Source organism: Sturnira hondurensis, unplaced genomic scaffold, assembly GCF_014824575.4.
Source record: "Sturnira hondurensis isolate 20B ecotype Veracruz unplaced genomic scaffold, ASM1482457v3 Scaffold0013381, whole genome shotgun sequence".
Taxonomy (NCBI): Eukaryota; Metazoa; Chordata; class Mammalia; order Chiroptera; family Phyllostomidae; genus Sturnira; species Sturnira hondurensis.
Window position 1 is genome coordinate 87,058 of NW_028086012.1, and position 17,432 is coordinate 104,489.

Below are 17,432 nucleotides of genomic sequence, written 5' to 3' on the forward strand. Positions count from 1 at the left end.
AATGCACTTGGGAGAATTAAAGAAACCGGGATTTCTCTTTGAAAAGAAAACCATGGTGTTGACTGCACCGACTCGGCCTCAATAAATCTGTCGTATAAAACAGTACAGCGCCGAGATGGGCGTTGACGCAGCGCAGTCTCCAGACCCTGGATTTTATGAGGCGTCCAGGGTGCCTGCTGGGGCTCTCGCTCCGAGCCCCCTGGAGCTGCCCAGGCGCAGGCTCCGTCACCACTACATCAGGGACGCGCAAAGCCCCTCAGCTACCCAGGCTCCGCACCAAGGAAGTGCCCTGCAGTGCTCCAAGAAACCAAAGGATCGAGCTTCCCTAGAACATTCCTGCAAGCTCTCAGGGGTAGTGGAGCATGACGACTAGCTCAGGACCCCGAGGGCCAAGTTTCAACATCTGATACAAATTATGAATGAAATCAGAGAGAGAATCTTTGCTCTCGTGGGCGGGGCAAGTGCCAGGCCCAGTGCTCACAGCTGGGCTGCTGGAGCTGTCCTGGGCAGACAGCACCTGCCCCACATGCCTTCCTCGGCAACTAGGATCTGTCCCTAGCTGTGGAAATCGGGGTGACATATCCGAGACCAACCCCAGGCCCTGTCACGTCCTGTGGTTTGCCCCAGCCTGGCAGAACCCTGTCTTGGCGGAAAGCAGACCTGCTCATCAGTCCTGAGACCTCAGGCTAGCTGTAGAGGGCAGGATTCTCTCCCCTAGGGCTGGAAGGATGCTCAGAGAATGAGCCCTATTTGATGGAGGTGCTGCCTCCCTTTCGACTTTCCTTTCTTTGAAATGGACGGTGTGCAGAACATCCTAACAGGCTGAGGCCTTTGACTGAGGCCTGAGATGCACAATGAGGCTGCTAGTCTGGGGATAAGAAGGTGCCCTTGGCCTCCTCCTTCGGGGCGTCCATTTCTGGCCTGCCAGGGCCTGGGCCTTACCTGGGGAGCAACACATGAAGTCAGGCTCTGAGAGCAAGAAAACCTGTCTTGGTCCCTGCCCTGTGCCTGGGTTGCTTTGCGTGGTCTCTGACAGGAAAAGATACCAGACCATGTCTACTCTGCCCTTCCCTGCGGAACGACGCAGCTGGCAGAACAGAACTGGAGGAAATTGCCTCAGAAACCCACAGCTCTTGCCCCAGGATCCTAGCTCCTAGGAGAATGCAGTCCAGACAGAGATGCTAAGCACAGAGGGTCAAGGGGGGAGAACCCACTCGGGGCAGAGGAGAACAGAGGGAACCATATTGGGATTTACCAAAAACTGTTTATTGCTCTGTGACTTCTGCTGGAAGCTGTTAAGACCCGTGAAAGCCAAGGGCCAGATGTGTATGGAGGTCGGCTAGGTTCAAGTGCCCGTCTCTTCTGTCCAGAGAAACCTGCTGCTGGGGCCCCGCCCAGTCAAAGACCGGCTTTCGGGCAAACGGGCTAAATCCCACCCAGAAGTGATGCTGCTGCAGATCATGTCCACCTCCCCAATTCCATGTCCTAGATGATAAAAAAATTGCCACAAGTACCCTCCAATAAAACCTGCCCTGGTTCCTCCTGTCCGCCTGAGGAGTGAGGGGTGCCCAAGGTTCTGCAGCAAGCCGGAAACCCAGCACCAGGGCGGCACCAGTCCCCCACTCACCGTTCCAACGACCTCCCCCAGAGAGACCCCAGCCCCGGGAGTGTACTCCGCCCACGTGGCCGGAAGACTGAGGCAGGGAGCAAAGTCCGAGGAAGCTCAGGGTTCCCAACCTGAGCTGAGGTTGGTCCCGCTGGACGTGGCAGAGCCCCAGCAGCTGCAGCCCTCACGGACTCTTCTGGAAGACTCGGTGCAGGCTCTGGGCCAGGATGTCCGTCTCTTCATAGCCCTCGCAGCTTTGCTGCCAGCTCTCCGGCACCTGTTCTATCCCATAGTAGGCGCCAGCAATGGCCCCAGCCATGGTGGCGATGGTGTCTGTGTCCCCACCAAGTGAGATGGAATAGATGAGAGTCCTTTGGAGGCTATTGAAGGCAGAGGGGATCTCAGGGTCGGGCTCCATGCAGCGCAGGAAGCAGTAGATGGCAGTGGGCACAGATTCAAAGGCAGCAATGCCGTTGCCTGTGGGGATTGCAGAATTACACCAGATTACAGGAACTTGACCCCACCCCCCCACAGGTCCCTAGGCTTCCTGCCACCTGCCACAGGCCAACACTCTCAGCTTCAAGCTGAGCTGTGACTAAGATCACAGGCTCTACAGCATGGCTGTCAAACTTGTTTCCACCAGGGGCCACATCAGTTTTGAGGTTGCCTTCAAAGGGTCGAATGCATTTTAGGACTGTATAAATGTAACTACTCCTCAACAGTTAAGGAGTTGAAGTTACATTCGGCCCTTTGAAGGCAACCTCGAGGCTGCTGCGGCCCCTGGTGGAAACGAGCTTGCCGCCCCGACTCTATCGTGAGACCACCTGGATTGAAACCCTGGCTCCCCCACCTGCTGGCTGGGTGCTGGGAAAGCTCCCTAATGACCAAGATCCCCGTGTCTTGGGTTTGACTCCTCATGCAGAGTGGATGGGATGAGAACTCTCACAAGGCTGGTTTATATCGAACCGACATAAAGCATTCTGCATAGTGCCCAGAATACAGTAAAAGTGCTATATAAATAAACAGTGGTCATCAGCATCAGCTATGAGAAGTGGTGGTCAGCTGCCATTTCTGGGGATATTTATCTGTGAGGCCGAAGGAGGTGCTGTAGCCCCAGAGCACCAAGGTGCTACACTCACTCAAAACCTGCCACGGACCCTACGGAGCCGGCTCTGTGACACACCAGCCCCAGGTAAAAACAATGGCAGGTACAACCCCTTGCTCCCCTCTCACCCGAGGCCAAGCCTGACCCTGGAGGATGACAGGTGTAGGGGGACTGCCCACCTAGCTCAGACACCACCTCCTCTCTCGTCACCGAGTCCTGCTCTAGAAGCTCTCCAATCTTCTTCAGGCGGCTGGAGTATGGACGCTCCTCCATGCCCAACCTGTGGGTTGGGGACAAGATTGCAGGGAAGTTGAAGCCAGGCCGGGGAGGGCTGTGTGGGAGGGTGAGGTGGGGATGTGGCCAGGCTGACACCCAGGCCCACCCTCTCCGGTGTCCTCACAAGAAGTGGGTAAGGGCTGGGTGTGAGCTGCTCGTTTTGTTGTCTGGGACCCTGAACCTTGCTCGAAGCACACAGCCGAGGTGAAGAGACTCTCCACACCCCACCCTAGAGTCTGCAGCTAAAGGAAGGGTCCAGCTGGGACAGTATCAGAGGAGTCCACCCCACATGCATGCGCACACACAAACACACCTCCAGCCGCCTCCATCCCACATACTCACTCCTTGGCATCTGAGACGGACTGGGAATCACTCTCCAGCTCTTCCATGTGGCCCAGGAGTTGCTGGAGGAAGTGCTCACTGGACAACTCCCCCTGCAAGGCCAGGTGCACGGCCAGGGCCTGTAGGATGGCACCGTTGTAACCCAGGGAGGAGGCGTGTGTCAGCTGGGCCGAGAGCCGGGCAAACTAGGGCAAAGGCAGTGGAGACTAAGACCCGCTGTCACAGAACCCAGAGATGAGGGGGGCAGGGAGGGGACAGCCCAGAAGCCAGCCTGCCCAGACTACCTTCTGCACATCCTGGACGCTGCTATAGGCTAGAGAGATGCCAGCCACCCGCATGGCACCCCCGTTGCCGTAAGAGCCTTTCCCGTTAAACTGGGCCCGCGCAGGCTCATAGACGTCTCGGCACTTGGGGCTCAGGAGCTTCTTGAAGACGGTGATTACTCCGGCACCGTAACCCCTGTCGGGTTCTTTTCTGTACTCCTGAGCAAATCTAGGGGATGGAAGGGAGGCAGGATGAGGGTCTCAAAGATGCTTGTCAGTGCAGGGAGAGAAGAAACCTGGCTGCTTTGGGAAACCAGGAAGCCCCGGGGCCTAAGGAGTCTGTTCCAGCATGCACGACGCCACTGCTCTGGCCAGGGGCGCTGCCCACCTGGTTTGCCTCATCTCAGGACCATCCCCCTCACCTGTGAGCCATGTCAACCTCGTCGAAGGCCTCCTTGGACAGCAGGGACTGCACCAGGGCCCTGGACATGGCCGTGTCATCTGTGTAGTACAAAGTCTCTGCAGGGACAGGGTTGGGGGGGTAAGGGGAGGGGAGTTGCAGGGCTCAAGGGTGGCAGCTTGGGCCTCCTGCTCACGCCTTTTACTTTCCACTTCTAGAATGCCGGAAGTCAGCCTCTCACTCCCACCCAATTTCCTGGGCTCTAGGCCTTGGGGTTTTCAGCAATTCTTTGTTCTGAGTCAGTGACCATATCCCACTGATTTCTGAAGGAAAACCTTCCACCCACTCTGGCTGCCACTGCAGCCGCTCTAGCCTTAATATGACCTGCTGTGGGCCCCTCGAACGTCCTGTGCATTCCCTACCCTCCGACCAGCCCATATGCGGAGCCAGAAAACTCTTCCTAGGAGTAGCATATCCTTTTCCTTACCTCATTCTCCTGCTCCAAATGGCTCTCCACTGCCTTCAGGACAAGGCCCACGTTCACTGCCTTCCCATTCAAAGCTCTCCTCTCTTCACTCATACCTGCCCCCCGGCCCCCATCCCCTGGACCAGTCTTGGAGCCCGGGTGAAGTCCTTTCAGCCGGGGCTGCTCCTATCCCTCCTGCTGTCCCCAATCCTTCCTCTGGGTACCCAAGAAGACCACGCTGGCACAATCAACACAGCACCTCTGCTTATATGGTGACTTTGCAAACAGGCCATAAAAGAGCTAATGACAGGGACTGGATTTTATTTGAAGAGCCAGTTACAGGGAACAAAGTACACGCCAGCAAGCCCCATTTCCCGTCCTCGCACCTGCTATGCCACCCTCTCTGTGCATGCCAAGCCCCAACCTCACTTCCCCCTCCCCTTGTACTGTCAGGAGGCCCCACCACCTTCTTCACCAGGACCAGAGGCTAACAGCCCTCTTATCTACAGCTGTACTCTCCAGTCTCCCTAGACAGAGGAAGGCCCTCCTCCGGTCCACCCCCCAGCCCAGTTCCTGGGGAGCTGGTTCTTCCTTTGTCCCCTCTCCTGTTCCTCAGTGTCTCCTATGTGGTGGAGCAGCACCCACGCCCCTTTCACTCAGGCCCTGCACCCTGCTTTTCCCCAGGGAACTACTTCTCTCCCATTCTTGGTCCATGTGATTAGTGCATGGAGCTGAAGCCACCTCTAGCCTGATCAGAGAGCACACCCATTCCCTTGTTCAGGGAGGGACAGATGACCTAAACCTAAGACTCCTGGGGACTTTTTATGGGGACTACTGCACAGAGAAATTCTTCCTCTGTGGGAGCTGCTGAGCTGGGAGCTGCTGGGGGCCACCACGGAAGGGTCTGCCAAGGGCAGTGAAGCCCACGAAGAACGCAGATCTGAACAAGGAGAGGAACTAGGTCTGGGGAGGACCTCGCTTGAAGCCAGCCTAGGTCTAGATTTTGGTTCCGTCAATGTGTTGTTCTTGCTTAGGCCATTTTGAGTTCGGTTTTCTGCCACTTGCACCCAAAGGGTTCTAAAACACCTCTTAACCTAGAACCTGTTTTACCCTCACCTTCACATCAAACCAAAATGGAATTAAAAACTGTCCCTGCATCTTGTCTTCACTTCAACCCTAGCTCATCTCTCCTCTCCTTCCCTTCATGCTAAACCAAACTCTATCTTCCCATTTCCTCCTAAGCCCACTGAAATCTGACTTCCAGGCTTCAATCTTTTAGGGAAAATGCTTTTCTAAATCCAAATTGCCCTCTTCTTAACCTCTCTACAGCACACCAGTGACCAGCGTTTTCACCTTAAAATGTGCTGGGGTTTTGTTGACAGACATGCCGCCTGCTTCTCCTCCTGTCAAACTGTTTTCTTCTTTAGCTCCTTTTCCTCCTCCGGGGTTCAGCCCTGATTCCTTGCTATACTACATGCTCTCCAAGAATCATCCCCTGCTTGACCTCAGACGGGATACTGAGCAGAGATCCGGGTGAGGAGTTGATTGCACAAGGGAAGGGAGAAGCGGGGGCGGGGCCTTATAGGCAAGGGACAACACACCGGACAGGCCTGGGCTAGAGGACGCATGATGTGAGAGGAGCTGAGCCACAGAAAGCGAGTGCGGGTCGGTGTGTGTAAGATGAAACCGGCCAGGGAGGAAGGGCTGGCCCTGGTAGGACAAGCAAAGGAATTTGGCTCTATCTTAAGGGTAATGGAAAATCACTGTAGACTTTCGTGTGGGGGAGGCCGCGATAAGATCTGTTTTGAGCCCTGCACTCCCTGCTGTGTGGAGAATGGACTCGGGGCGCACTGATTCCAGACGACTAGGTGAGGAGTGGTAAAATCGGTAGTATGTATATACTGGACTAGGCGCAATTTAGAATGACACCCAGGTTTATGGCTTGCACAACAGGAAGGATGGTGTTGCCACGCCCGGAGTTGGGAAAGGTTCTGGTGAAGATGTTGCTCGGATTTCGCCACGCTGAGATCAGCGTGCCCTGCAAGCTGTCCAGCCCCCAGATCTGGCCGCAGCCGCCGTACAGAGCCTCATTTCCTAATACACGCCTCTCCCCACCGTGCTCACACCCTGCACCGAGTCCTCCGTGGGCGCAGCCTCAGCCCTCACGCCCCCTCGCCAGCTCTGTCCCGCCCACCTGTCCGCGCGCTCCCCGGGGAGTCGGGGTCGGGCTCCAGGCTCTGGACGTGATGCAGGACTGACGTCAGGTTGACGGTGTCGTGCGCCTCGTAGAAGGCGCCTACGCAGTCCCCGAGCAGCGCGCCAGCCAGGCAGCCTCGGAAGCGAGAAAGGGAGCGGGCTGCCCCAGCCCCTCCGCAGCTCGCCGCCGTCATCGCTGCCACCACCGCAGCCGCCATTCGTGCTGACCCGACACCACTTCCGGTGCGGCTGGCATGTGCCCCAAGGCGCCCTTCCCCCACCATCCGCGCCCCAGGCCCACAGTGCCGCCCAGCGGCCTGGAGGCGCAGGTCCACGTGCTTGGGACCAGAGCCGGTCCTACGATGCTGGTTGAATTCCACCAGGCCTTCGCTTTTGGCCCCCATTTCCCCCCGTCTGTAACCGGTGTCACACCTGGCAGGAGGGCCACTAAAGGTTCCCGGAAGGGACTACCGGATCGCAGCAGTCTTGCCCTTTCAGGCCACTGCCTTCGGGGTCCTGCCTTTCTGAAGCCTCACTCTGCCCTACCACCCCAGCCCTCCCAGGGCAGCCCCTCTCCTTGGCCCCCATGCAGGTCTGGGCCCGCATCCCCAAATCCTACTGTGATTCTAGCCTCCTTTGTGCCTTCCCTAGGCCTTAAAAGGTCTGGCAAGGGTTCAGCTGGGGCAGAGCTGATTGAAAGTCATCCTGCTGGAGCCCAGCGAGTATGGGCCTAGGCCAAAAAGGGCTCCCTAAAAAGGAAGAATGGATCGGATTTGGAATTTGGGGCTTGGTGGATGATGGTCTCCATTTTTGCTCCTCCATTCACAGGAGGGCCATTTACTCACCGCTGGCTACATGCAAGGGTAGCAGAAAACCTTCTAGACTGAGAAACCCAACATTTATTAGATTCATTTTCTCCAAACCCGTTTCTCTTCCATTCCCTCCCACCTAACCTTCCTCTCCTGCCTCAGCGCCCAAGGCTAGGCCAGCTCCAGCTGGCAGCTTTTGAGCGGACTCATGGTACGGTTTGTGGTGCGGGTGAAGGTGTCCACCTCAGGCGTAAACTTCTCAGCAGGCACGGTCAGCTTCCGACGAATGTCCATGCACTTGGTGTCCAACAGCATGGAGTTGGCCTTGCAGGCGATGTCAGCCTGCAGCCGGGCCAGGTGCTTGTACAGGGCATCCAGAGCGTCCCTGGGGGAGGAGACGTTAACTACCCACCAGCCCTGCATGAGGCTGGAAGGTGAGAGAAGGCAGCAGGAAAGCCAGCAGGCAGCAAGTGTCTCCCTGCCCCTCCTGCCCACTCCCACAAACCTACTGTGCTTGTGCCAGCTTCTGCTTCAGGGCAGCGATGGTTGCCTCTAGCTGGTGAACCTCATCAGTGAGGCCGTACTGTGCCTGGAGGCAGAGAGGAGGGTTGGGAGTCCCAGGTCGGCCATACTATCCTTTAGCCCAAGGGCTTGGGTGCTGCCTTCTGCCAGCACCCCTGCTCCACTGGAGCTATGTGCTGGGGGGAGTGATCCTGAGGAAACTTTAGCAGGTGGGCAGTGCCCCACTGGGGTGCCCTCGCACCTGGTCCCGGCAGAGTTCCACATTGGGCCGGTAGGTTCTGGACTCCAGCCGGGTATGGCATAGCTTCAGGTTCAGTAACTTCCTGCGCAGATCCTCCTCCAGGTGCTGGATGTCCTTCTGTAGCTCAGCAATCTCCTCCAAGGTCTGCAGGGGACAGAGTGACCACTGTCCACTGGTTGAAGCCACCATGGTGCACCCAGGGCTTCCTGGATGGGCACTGGGCTCCTCATCCCACGGTGGGAGGTCCAAGCCCCGGGGGACCCAACGAGAGGGCTCACATTCTTCTCCTGCCACTTGAGCTCACTGTACGCTTTCTCCATCTCCCGCAGCCGCTTCCTGAATGCGAATTCTGTTGCAACCCTCTGGGCTTCAAGTTCATTGTTGGTCTGAAGGACAGGAAGTGGCAGGACAGGCAAGAGAGAGTGTAAGCTCATGGAGAATGCTGCTCAAGTGCAGGGTTGGGAGGCCACATGGCAACAGGGAACAAAATCGAAAGGCATGAGGCGCAGGGTCAGGGGAGTGGTCAGCTACCTCAGCAATAGTGAGGGCGATGGCCTCCCTCAGCTCTGTGGCTTCCTTCATCTCAGCCTCCGCCCGGTTCTTGTTGAACTGACTGAACTCATCCCACTGTTGAAGCGTGGAGGAGCTGCAGGTGGCAGGAAATACCAAGGTCATAAGCCTAGGGCCACCGTGGGGTTGGGGGCAGGAGAGACAGATGAAAACACGTCTTACCCATTGGGGACACGGGTGGGATTAATCTTCAGAGAGATGTTTGGGGACTTGAGGTTGAGAGAGAGGCAACCTCTGTCGATGTCCAGAGTCTCCATTTTGCCCCGGTGGTCGGAGTTGACCTGCTGTCGGACCTCCTGCAGGAGGCTGGGGAAGGAGCAGACTAGCTCAGCATCCTTCAAAGCCCCTGGACTCAGCCCCCATTGTACAGCAGGGCTCCTGAGGGGTGGGGAACCAAAGTGACAATGGAGCTGTTGCTGCAGCTGGGACAAAGATCACAAAGCTAGATGAGCTCCTTACAGACCAAATTATGACACCCACGTGCTTGCACACAACCTCAGGGGCACACGTATCAGTTATACTCACAAAGGCTCACATATACACACTCACAATAGGGTATTCAGTCAGAGGTGGTGGTGAATGGGATTCATTGCTCATGTTTCCAATCAATTGACAATGGCTCTCTAAGAAGGGTGGGGAGAAGTACTGAGAGCATGTCTAGGCTGTGGCAAAAGTGTTACAATCAGTTAGTGGTTTCTGCCGTGGACACAGCAGGGACAGAAGGCGGCCTGAGAGCCAGCTGCTTGTCAGCCACAGCCCACATATTACACACTTAAGACACGAAGCTTTCAGGTGCAGGTGCGTATGAGAACAACCCATCTCTTCCTTACCAGAGCTTCTCAAAAGTCTGGCTGATCTTCTGCTGCAAGGCCCTCTTGGTGGCATCGATGACCTCCACCTCCTTGTGCAGCTCCTCCTCCACTGGGTCCTTCACCACGTCAATGTCACGCCGACTGTCCCTCAGGGTCAGGCACTCGATCGCCACGTCCAGAGGCAGGTTCTTGGCCTGCAGGTTTTGCTCTGCTGATTCTTTCATCTGGAAACGTGAAGGCACAGAAGGAGGCTGGTGCACCATTCACTGGGGGCCAGCTCTCATTCCCACGTTAACAGAGGGGCCAGCAAGTGACTCAGATGGACATGCCACTAAATGCCCCATTGCAGGTTCCCAGACCTCGGAGTGGGGAAGGAGGGGGGCCTTGCCGAGGGGTTTCCTGTCGGTAGCCCCTGCTCCAGCTCCCTGCCTGTATCAGCGCGTCGATCTCTGCATCTAAATCCGTCAGACACTTGTCCAGCATCTCCTTCCATCGGTTGACTGTGTCAACCCTCTCCGCCAGTCGGGTCCTATTGTCGTGTTCATCCCAAATGGTCTGGAAGAGACAGCACCAGATAAAGAGGGTGTTTGAGTATAGGGACCATCCCTTTGCCCCCTGGAGCCCCCGCTCCCAACCTGATTGTTGGTTTCATTACGGAGGATCCGGGACTCCTGGCGGATCTGGTGTGACGCGTCTCGCTTCAGCTCAGCGTTGGTGGACAACAGTTGTGCATTGGTGTGCCAGTCTGGCAGCCGGAAACGTTGGCTGGGCTTGACGCTCAGTGTGGCCATGGTGCTGGGCGCCTAGGCCAAAAGCCCTGTCCAAAGCTCCTGCTGCTGTCCACTCTGCTCCCAGGCCCTTGCTGCAGGAAGCCTGCTTGGGAACAGCCCTCGATTTGCTCAACGTCAGATGAGGCATCCACTAAGTTTCCTCCTACCCGCCCATCCACAAATACTAACTCAGGGTGTGTGTGTGTGGTGCCAAGAGCTTGGTGGGGCTGGTGGGTGGGTGGGGCTTAACAGGAAAAATAGTCCTTGATCCAGTTTCCAACCCTGCTTTCATCAACCAAATCTTGTGGAGCTTTCTCTTCATTCTCCATCACGGCTTTGGTGGGACCTGCGGGAGTCCTAAGAGAAGAGCCCTTTTCTCCACCCAGAGAGGACAGGCTAGTTTTGCCCAGGATATGGGTTGGCATAGGGGAGGGTTTTTTTGGGTTTTGTTTTTCTGGGGGTTGGGGCGTGTGCTGGTCCCCCCGCCCCCACTGTTGGAGGAGGAGCAGCTGGGGTCTGTTTAGTTCCCAGGCAAATCCCACACCTCCCTTCCCCAGGATAATCGTCTTTGGTTTAAATTACTCGCTCCCCTGGGTTCTCACCTCCTTCCTAGCTCGGCCTTCCGCCTCCTCTGGCCAGCTCCTCCGCTAAGTTCCCTGGTTGCTAGGCACCCGCGGGTCCCCGAGCTGGTTACCACCACCTGCCTCGTGTTTACCTTGGCAACAGAGGGGCTGGGGTGGCCAGGCCTAGAGGTGGCTGCGGCCCACGGCTGCATGATGGGACGTGAGGAGGCCGCGGCCAGGAGGATGTGGTGTTCACTTCATTTACAAGTTAATAAACATTTTAATGTTGATCACTGTTATGCATCGACATGATAAAACTTACGTATGCAGAAAAAGTAATCTCCCGCCCATGCATTCTCTAGCAAGTATCCTTCCAGAAGTGTGAATATATTTGAGATTATTTGCACGCATTCCTTTGGTGCTGCCCTGTCCAACGTCATCCATCTGCTTGACGGCATAGAAGGAATGATGATCATATTTGAAGAGGGCATATCCCTGGGAGTGGTAACTGCAACATTAGAAGCAAAGCTCAAAATCCAACTATTTAAAAAAGAGAAGGAAGAACAATTCGACCGTGCCAGTACTGTTCTAGGCCTTGGGAAATATTAACATTTAAAATATATATTATTTATTCATTTTTAGAGACAGGGTAAGAGAGAGATGGAGAGAAGCACTGACCAGATCAGTTGCCTCTCCAACACTTCTGGACCAAGGGACCAAACCAGCAACCCAGGCATGTGCCCTGACCTGGAATTGAACCAGCAGCCTTTCAGTTTGCAAGCTGGAGCTCAATCCACTAAGCCACATCAACTAGGATGGAAATGTTAACATTTACTATTTATAACTATTACTCGAGATAAGCATCGTCTCCATTTCACAGGTATCGTCCTCTGTGCGTTATGACTCCACACTGCCTCTAGTGGTGGTGCGGGAAATCGAGGGGAAGGCGGGGATGCGATTTCCAGCGCATGACCTAATCCTCTCATGGGGACTGTGCAGAAGGACCTTAGGAGGAGGAGGGTCGGGTGCTATTATCATGTTCGTCTTACAGGTGAGAAAACAAACACAGAGAATCGAGAAATGTGCCCAGGGTCACATAACTAAGTGGGAAAGCCTGGATCCAATGCAGGCAGTCTGCCTCAAAGTCCAAGTTCAGGTTTGATGGATGAGGGAATGAGAGGAGTCCAAGAAGACACCTCAGTTTTAAAACCTCAGTGATTGGTGGGATGGCGTTATCCTTCCTAAAGGAAGGCGAGGCAGAGAACCAAGAACTTGGTAGGCGAAGGGAGGAGAAAGCTGGCTTTTGAGAAGTTTGCGGTGCTGGTGGTGGACCCAGGTGCTGTCCAGACACGAGAGAAATGCGAACCTGGCAGAAAGACTGGGGCGAGAACATTTTCCAAACCGATGACCACAGAATATTTTTCCCATAGGCTATTTTCTAAATTCTAATACATGGCTCATAAACCAGACATACATGGGACACTGTGTTATAGCTCTTTTACTAGGATTAAAGAAGACCATAAAACGTGTCTTGGACAAATTATTTGCTGGAAGAAATGGTCAAATTTAGGCTTATACATTTTGAAACATTGTGTAACAGAAAGAAGCAAACGGTGGAGGCTTTGGCGCAGCATGTCTCTGACTGTGGCGGTGGCCTTGGCGTTCATGACTCACGAGGCCCCACACACGCTGGCCAAGGGAGGGCAGCGTTAGCAGGAAGGGTCAGGAGGCTGGTGAATGGGACCAGGAAAACAGTGATAAGAATGAGTCATGCCGTGTTCTAGTATTTCGTGCTAGAAAGGAACAGCTCCACTAACTGCATTGTTTACGACTGCCCAGAAGTTTGGGGCACGTGTAAGGTGCAAACACACTGCTGAAGAATTTCAGACCTTGGCAAACACCCAGCAACACCTCAGTGCGTTCACCAGGGAGGTGTTTTCTGCTACAGTGGGTTGATAACCCTGAGGCCTCGCAAATGCTCGGGGTGGTGTCAGTTTCAAGTTTCCTCCTTTTTTTTCTGCTAAAAAAATTTTAGATCAGATGACATTTATCATTTGGAAGAAAAGGGGTCTCCTAGCTGAGCAAATGGCCAAATAAGTGGATAGCCAACACCGAAAGAAAGAAGGCCCACATCAGAGTCAGGTGGCCCACACATTACCACAATCCCTTTAAGTTGGGGATATTTTGGGTTCTTATTGGTAGACTTGTGTATTTATTGAAATGAAATAGGAAATTTATTTTTAACCACTAGTGGGCAGTTTTAGCTCTGAGTTTTGTGATCATCTTGTTATCTGGTCAAATGTGGACTCATAAAAAGAGTCCCATATGTACAAAGAAATCCTCATACATTATATCCAAGGAGCGAGTTACTCTGTTTGTGGCAGAAATAAACATCCTTTCTCTGTTTAATTATGTAGTAGCAGCGTGGGGATGGTTTCTCTCGTGTAAAGCAGCCACATCTTGAGTGAACGTCAGGCAGGGGAAGGATATGCACACGGTCTAGTTGCAGTTCCCTTTAGTTGGCTGCATTGTCTCTTCAGACTTAAAGAGCCTGAGTATCCATTTGGTGTTCTCATGGATTCAAAAGGATCCTAGAGGTACAGATAATGAAGCAAGAACATTTTTTTAAATGTAAAAAAATGTGAAATGGAATAATGTGAACTTACCATTTTTAAGTGATTAAGATTAGCCAAAGAAGGTATGAAATATCTCTGCAGAAAGCCTTTTTCTCTCAAAATCTGTGAAGTCTTGGAATATGTATCTTCTCTGTCCTTCTCAATTTTCTCTTCCCGGTAAATGTCATGGATTACCTAATTTAGCAAACTCCAATGATTAAAATAGAGTACAACTTTCATCAAATTAGAACATGTTTAAAAGTACTTTCGTTAAAACTCGGTTGTATGATCTTATTCTAATATGAAAAATAATATCTTCATAAGGTGTCCCCACATGTAGCTACTGAAGATAACTTTTCCTGGAGGTGCATATTTGCACTGCCCCCTTTGTGCGCTGTCTTCTGAAGCCCACGTATCTTTCTTTAGGCTGCACTCCTTTTGTTCTATTTTTATTTTTAAAAATGTTAAAGGATTTTATTAATTTATTTTTAGAGAGGGGAAAGGAGGAAGAAAGAGAGGGAGAGAAACATCAGTGTGTGGTTGCCTCTCACACAGCCCCTACTGGGGACCTGACTGGCAACCCAGGCATGTGCCCAGACTGCAAATTGGAAGGGTGACCCTTTGGTTCGCAGTCCCATGCTTAATCCACTGAGCCACACCAGGCAGGGTTGCACTTCAAAAACTTTTTTAAAAATTTACTTTTAGAGAGAGAGGAAGGGAAGAAGAAAGAGAGGGAGAGAAACATGGATTGGTTGCCTCTTAGTTGCTTCTCACATGCCCTCGGCTGGGGACCTGGCTGGCAACCCAGGCATGTGCTCTGATTGGGAATTGAACTGGTGACTTTTTGGTCCAAAGGCCAGCGCTCCATCCACTGAGCCACACCAGCCAAGGCTAGGTTGCACTTCTAATGCCTAGAGGCAAATACAGTACCTCTTCATATTCTATCTCCTGAGCCTTTCCTACTGAAATTTGCTACCATGCTTCTTGATCACTATAGATATTGTAAGGTAACTGAATACCAGAGTATAATTTCTCCATGATTGTTAAGTACCTTTTATCTGGATTCATTTCAGGTAAGTTATCTTTTTTTCTTTCAAGTGGCCAGTCTCTAACAAAATAGTAATTCCCATTTTGGTGCTGATGTAAATCTAGAGAAAAATAGATATAAAGACAATTCAGAGGATGAATAATCACTTTATTCATCCTTTTCTGTTTAGGAGCATGTTAAAATATTGTTATTTCCAATATGCAGAAATGCAAAACTGAACATTTTACAAGCTTGTTTTGTTTCAGCCTTTCTTCCCTCTTACATGGAAAAACAAAATATAAATTTGAAGAATTTTTTTCTTTTTAAAAAATATTTTACTTGATTTTTTAAAATTTATTTATCTTTAGAGGGGAAGGAGAGAGGGAGAGAAATATCAATGTATGGTTGCCTCTCGTGCATCCCCTGCTGGGAACTGGCCTGCAACCCAGGCATGTGCCCTGACTGGGAATTGAACCAGAGATCTTGAGATTTTACATGAGTTGTTTGCTAAGGGAGTTGGTGCAATTTCCCCAGAGTAAATTCCAGTATTTATTTTTATGCCAACAGGGGACCTGGCCTGCAATGCAGGCTTGTGCCCTGACTAGGAATCGAACTAGTGACCCCGTGGCTTGCAGGCACTCAATCCTCTGAGCCACACCAGCCAGGGCTAAACTGCATTTTTTAAAACATGGAGTGGGTGGAAAGAGTTGGCCTCTCTCACTTTTAGACGTTTTTGTTTGTACATGACTCCAGAGGAAATTGCTTACTCTGGCCTCTTTTCCAGCTTACTTTTCAGCTGATCTTGCACTTGCCTCAGGCCAAATACATTCACGTTGAGATCGTCAAGGTTGAGACTTAGCCCAGGCTAAGTACAGGGTCTGACACAAATAGTGCCCCTGTTTATTACAAAATCGTAAGCATGTACTTTTGTAACATAACAATATCACACTCCGGTGCACCATATGACAACTTAAGTGAAATGTTCCAATTAACACTATAAATGATGACACCCATATTATTACCCTGGCAACCACACTCACGTGGGCGTCACTGCTCCCGGACCCTGCAGTTTTGCTCAGCACATTCGTGGGAGGGAGGTAACTGCTCCACAGCCACAGGTGTGTGGAGACCATTTCCCCACCGGGTTTGCCAGGGTTCAAAGCCCACTCCTCTTGCATAAGAAAGAAACGTCTCTCGGTTAGAGTAATTGAAAAGTAGCTTTGTTCAATTCAAAGTGAAGTGTTAGAATTTTGTACAGATTTTAAGTTAGTATCTAAAGGGCCTTAATGTAGTCAGAAGTAATATTGTCTCATTAAAGGTTTAGAAAGTACCTCTTCCTATATTTTTAAAAATACTGTTCAAAGAGATGCTACAGATGGCAACTTTTGTAATCTAAAATCTTTATAAAAGTACAAAAGTAAATTAGAAAAATTAAACTCATATGTGTGTTACATATATTTAAATACACTTAATTTTACATTGTATAAAATATAAGAGAAAACCACTGGGACAATGGTGTGACTGAAACCCTGTCTGGCACAGCATCAAAACCACTCCTGTGTTCTGGTTTTGGCTTTAGTTTTTCCACTTAGCAAAGTATATTATAGGAAAGAAAGAGTAATTTTGTATATTTAGAACTGGGCTGTTCCTAAACCACTTAGCAAAAAGACTATTAATGTTTTGTTTCAGCTGAAAACCAGACACCACATCAGGCTTCATAATCCTAAGTCACTGAGCTGTTTTTTTTTTCTCTATAATTACACGTAAAATTTGTATGCAAGCATTATTCCTTTTTTAAAGGCTTATTTTATTCTCACTTGAGAGGGAAGGCTGGGGAGAGAGAGGGAGACACGTCAACATGAGAAACACCAGTTGGCTCCCTCCTGCACAGCCCCAGCCCAGGACTGAGTCTGCAGCCTGGTACGTGCCCTGACAGGATGTCAAACCCATCCCCTTTGGTTAAGGCACGACGCTCACATACAACATCATGATTTGCTATTTATCTGTATTGCGGTGATCGCCACAGTAAAACAACTAAGCTTACTGTGGTGATCACTTTGCAATACAGATAAATACCAAATCACGATGTTGTGTACCTAAAACCAAGTATTATATGTCAATTATACCTCAATTTTTTTTTAAAGGTACCAACGTCCAGTTATATAGAAAGGTAAGTTCTGGGGACCTAATGGACCGCATGGTGACTACAGTTGACACTACTGTTTTATATCTTTGAAAGTTGCTGGGAGTAAATCTTAAAAATTCTTATCACAAGAAAAAAATTGTAACTATGAGGTGAGGGGTGTTAACTAAGCTTATTGTGGTAATCACTGCAATATATACATATATCAAATCATTATGTTGTATACCTCATCTTCCACAGATAAAACTAAAGATTTCAGGCCCGTGCTCGCTTCGGCAGCACATATACTAAAATTGGAATGATACAGAGAAGATTAGCATGGCCCCTGCGCAAGGATGACACGCAAATTCGTGAAGCGTTCCATATTTAAAAAAAAAAAAAAGATTTCAGGCCCCTTCGTGGTAAAAACATTTTATCAAATACTGCAAAAGTGATCACAGTCTTTCCTGGCATTGACAGACCACCTAATTAATTTCCTACAAGGTATGCCAGTCTCAGTGACCAAGGGGAATTTGTGAAATGGTAACACAACTGAAACACAAAGACCACGGAAACTCACAGTTCAAGATGGATGGCCATGCTTCAAAACGAACAAACAAACGAACGAACCCCACCAACCCCCCAACGCTCACCTTGGAAGTTAACCTTAGTCTGCGTCTCACTCTGTACATTTCAGTGTGGTGCTCCGAGCGCCCTTTTCTGCAGA

The 17,432-nt window shown here is 51.3% G+C and overlaps 2 protein-coding genes and 1 non-coding gene across 6 annotated transcripts; 1 reads left to right on the forward strand and 2 right to left on the reverse strand.

The window, feature by feature from the left end:
* Positions 1–1,244: 1,244 nt before the first annotated feature.
* On the reverse strand, positions 1,245–6,907 carry ADPRS (ADP-ribosylserine hydrolase). Its single transcript, XM_037061433.1, has 6 exons — positions 6,653–6,907; positions 4,015–4,111; positions 3,614–3,821; positions 3,330–3,514; positions 2,891–2,991; positions 1,245–2,083 (listed from the first exon to the last, which is right to left on the reverse strand). The coding sequence occupies exons 1-6, from the start codon at positions 6,870–6,872 to the stop codon at positions 1,791–1,793; spliced, it is 1,104 nt and encodes a 367-aa protein (XP_036917328.1). The 5' UTR covers positions 6,873–6,907; the 3' UTR covers positions 1,245–1,790.
* Positions 6,908–7,093: 186 nt separating this feature from the next.
* Positions 7,094–11,167, reverse strand: TEKT2 (tektin 2). 4 transcript variants are annotated; one of them, XM_037061429.1, is made up of 11 exons: positions 10,981–11,167; positions 10,244–10,481; positions 10,038–10,163; positions 9,627–9,832; positions 8,959–9,102; positions 8,758–8,872; positions 8,505–8,612; positions 8,227–8,370; positions 7,973–8,052; positions 7,707–7,848; positions 7,094–7,403 (listed from the first exon to the last, which is right to left on the reverse strand). In XM_037061429.1, exons 2-11 carry the CDS (start codon positions 10,397–10,399, stop codon positions 7,329–7,331), a joined length of 1,296 nt encoding a protein of 431 aa, XP_036917324.1. In that variant the 5' UTR covers positions 10,400–10,481; positions 10,981–11,167; the 3' UTR covers positions 7,094–7,328. The 4 variants fall into 4 exon arrangements, with proteins under 4 accessions (XP_036917324.1, XP_036917323.1, XP_036917325.1 ...); XM_037061428.1 differs by having other exon boundaries at positions 10,244–11,167; XM_037061430.1 differs by lacking the exon at positions 7,094–7,403 and having other exon boundaries at positions 7,534–7,848; positions 10,244–11,165.
* Positions 11,168–16,989: 5,822 nt separating this feature from the next.
* LOC118997747 (U6 spliceosomal RNA) lies at positions 16,990–17,096 on the forward strand. The gene has a single exon (XR_005068716.1). It is a non-coding gene; the product is annotated as a U6 spliceosomal RNA (small nuclear RNA).
* The last annotated feature ends 336 nt before the right edge of the window (positions 17,097–17,432 follow it).

Bases quoted from the DNA above. Each gene is read 5' to 3' on its own strand.
- ADPRS (XM_037061433.1), bottom strand. From the start codon at position 6,872: ATGGCGGCTGCGGTGGTGGCAGCGATGACGGCGGCGAGCTGCGGAGGG. The intron at 3,515-3,613 runs GTAGTCTGGGCA...CCTTTGCCCTAG, and splicing joins GCGTCCAGGATGTGCAGAAG to TTTGCCCGGCTCTCGGCCCA. The intron at 2,992-3,329 runs GTGAGTATGTGG...CCCAACCCACAG, and splicing joins TCCGTCTCAGATGCCAAGGA to GTTGGGCATGGAGGAGCGTC.
- TEKT2 (XM_037061429.1), bottom strand. From the start codon at position 10,399: ATGGCCACACTGAGCGTCAAGCCCAGCCAACGTTTCCGGCTGCCAGAC. The intron at 8,371-8,504 runs GTGAGCCCTCTC...TGTCCCCTGCAG, and splicing joins TCAAGTGGCAGGAGAAGAAT to ACCTTGGAGGAGATTGCTGA. The intron at 7,404-7,706 runs GTGGACACCTTC...CTTCCTTTTTAG, and splicing joins CTGAGAAGTTTACGCCTGAG to GGAGCCCTTTTTGGCCTAGG.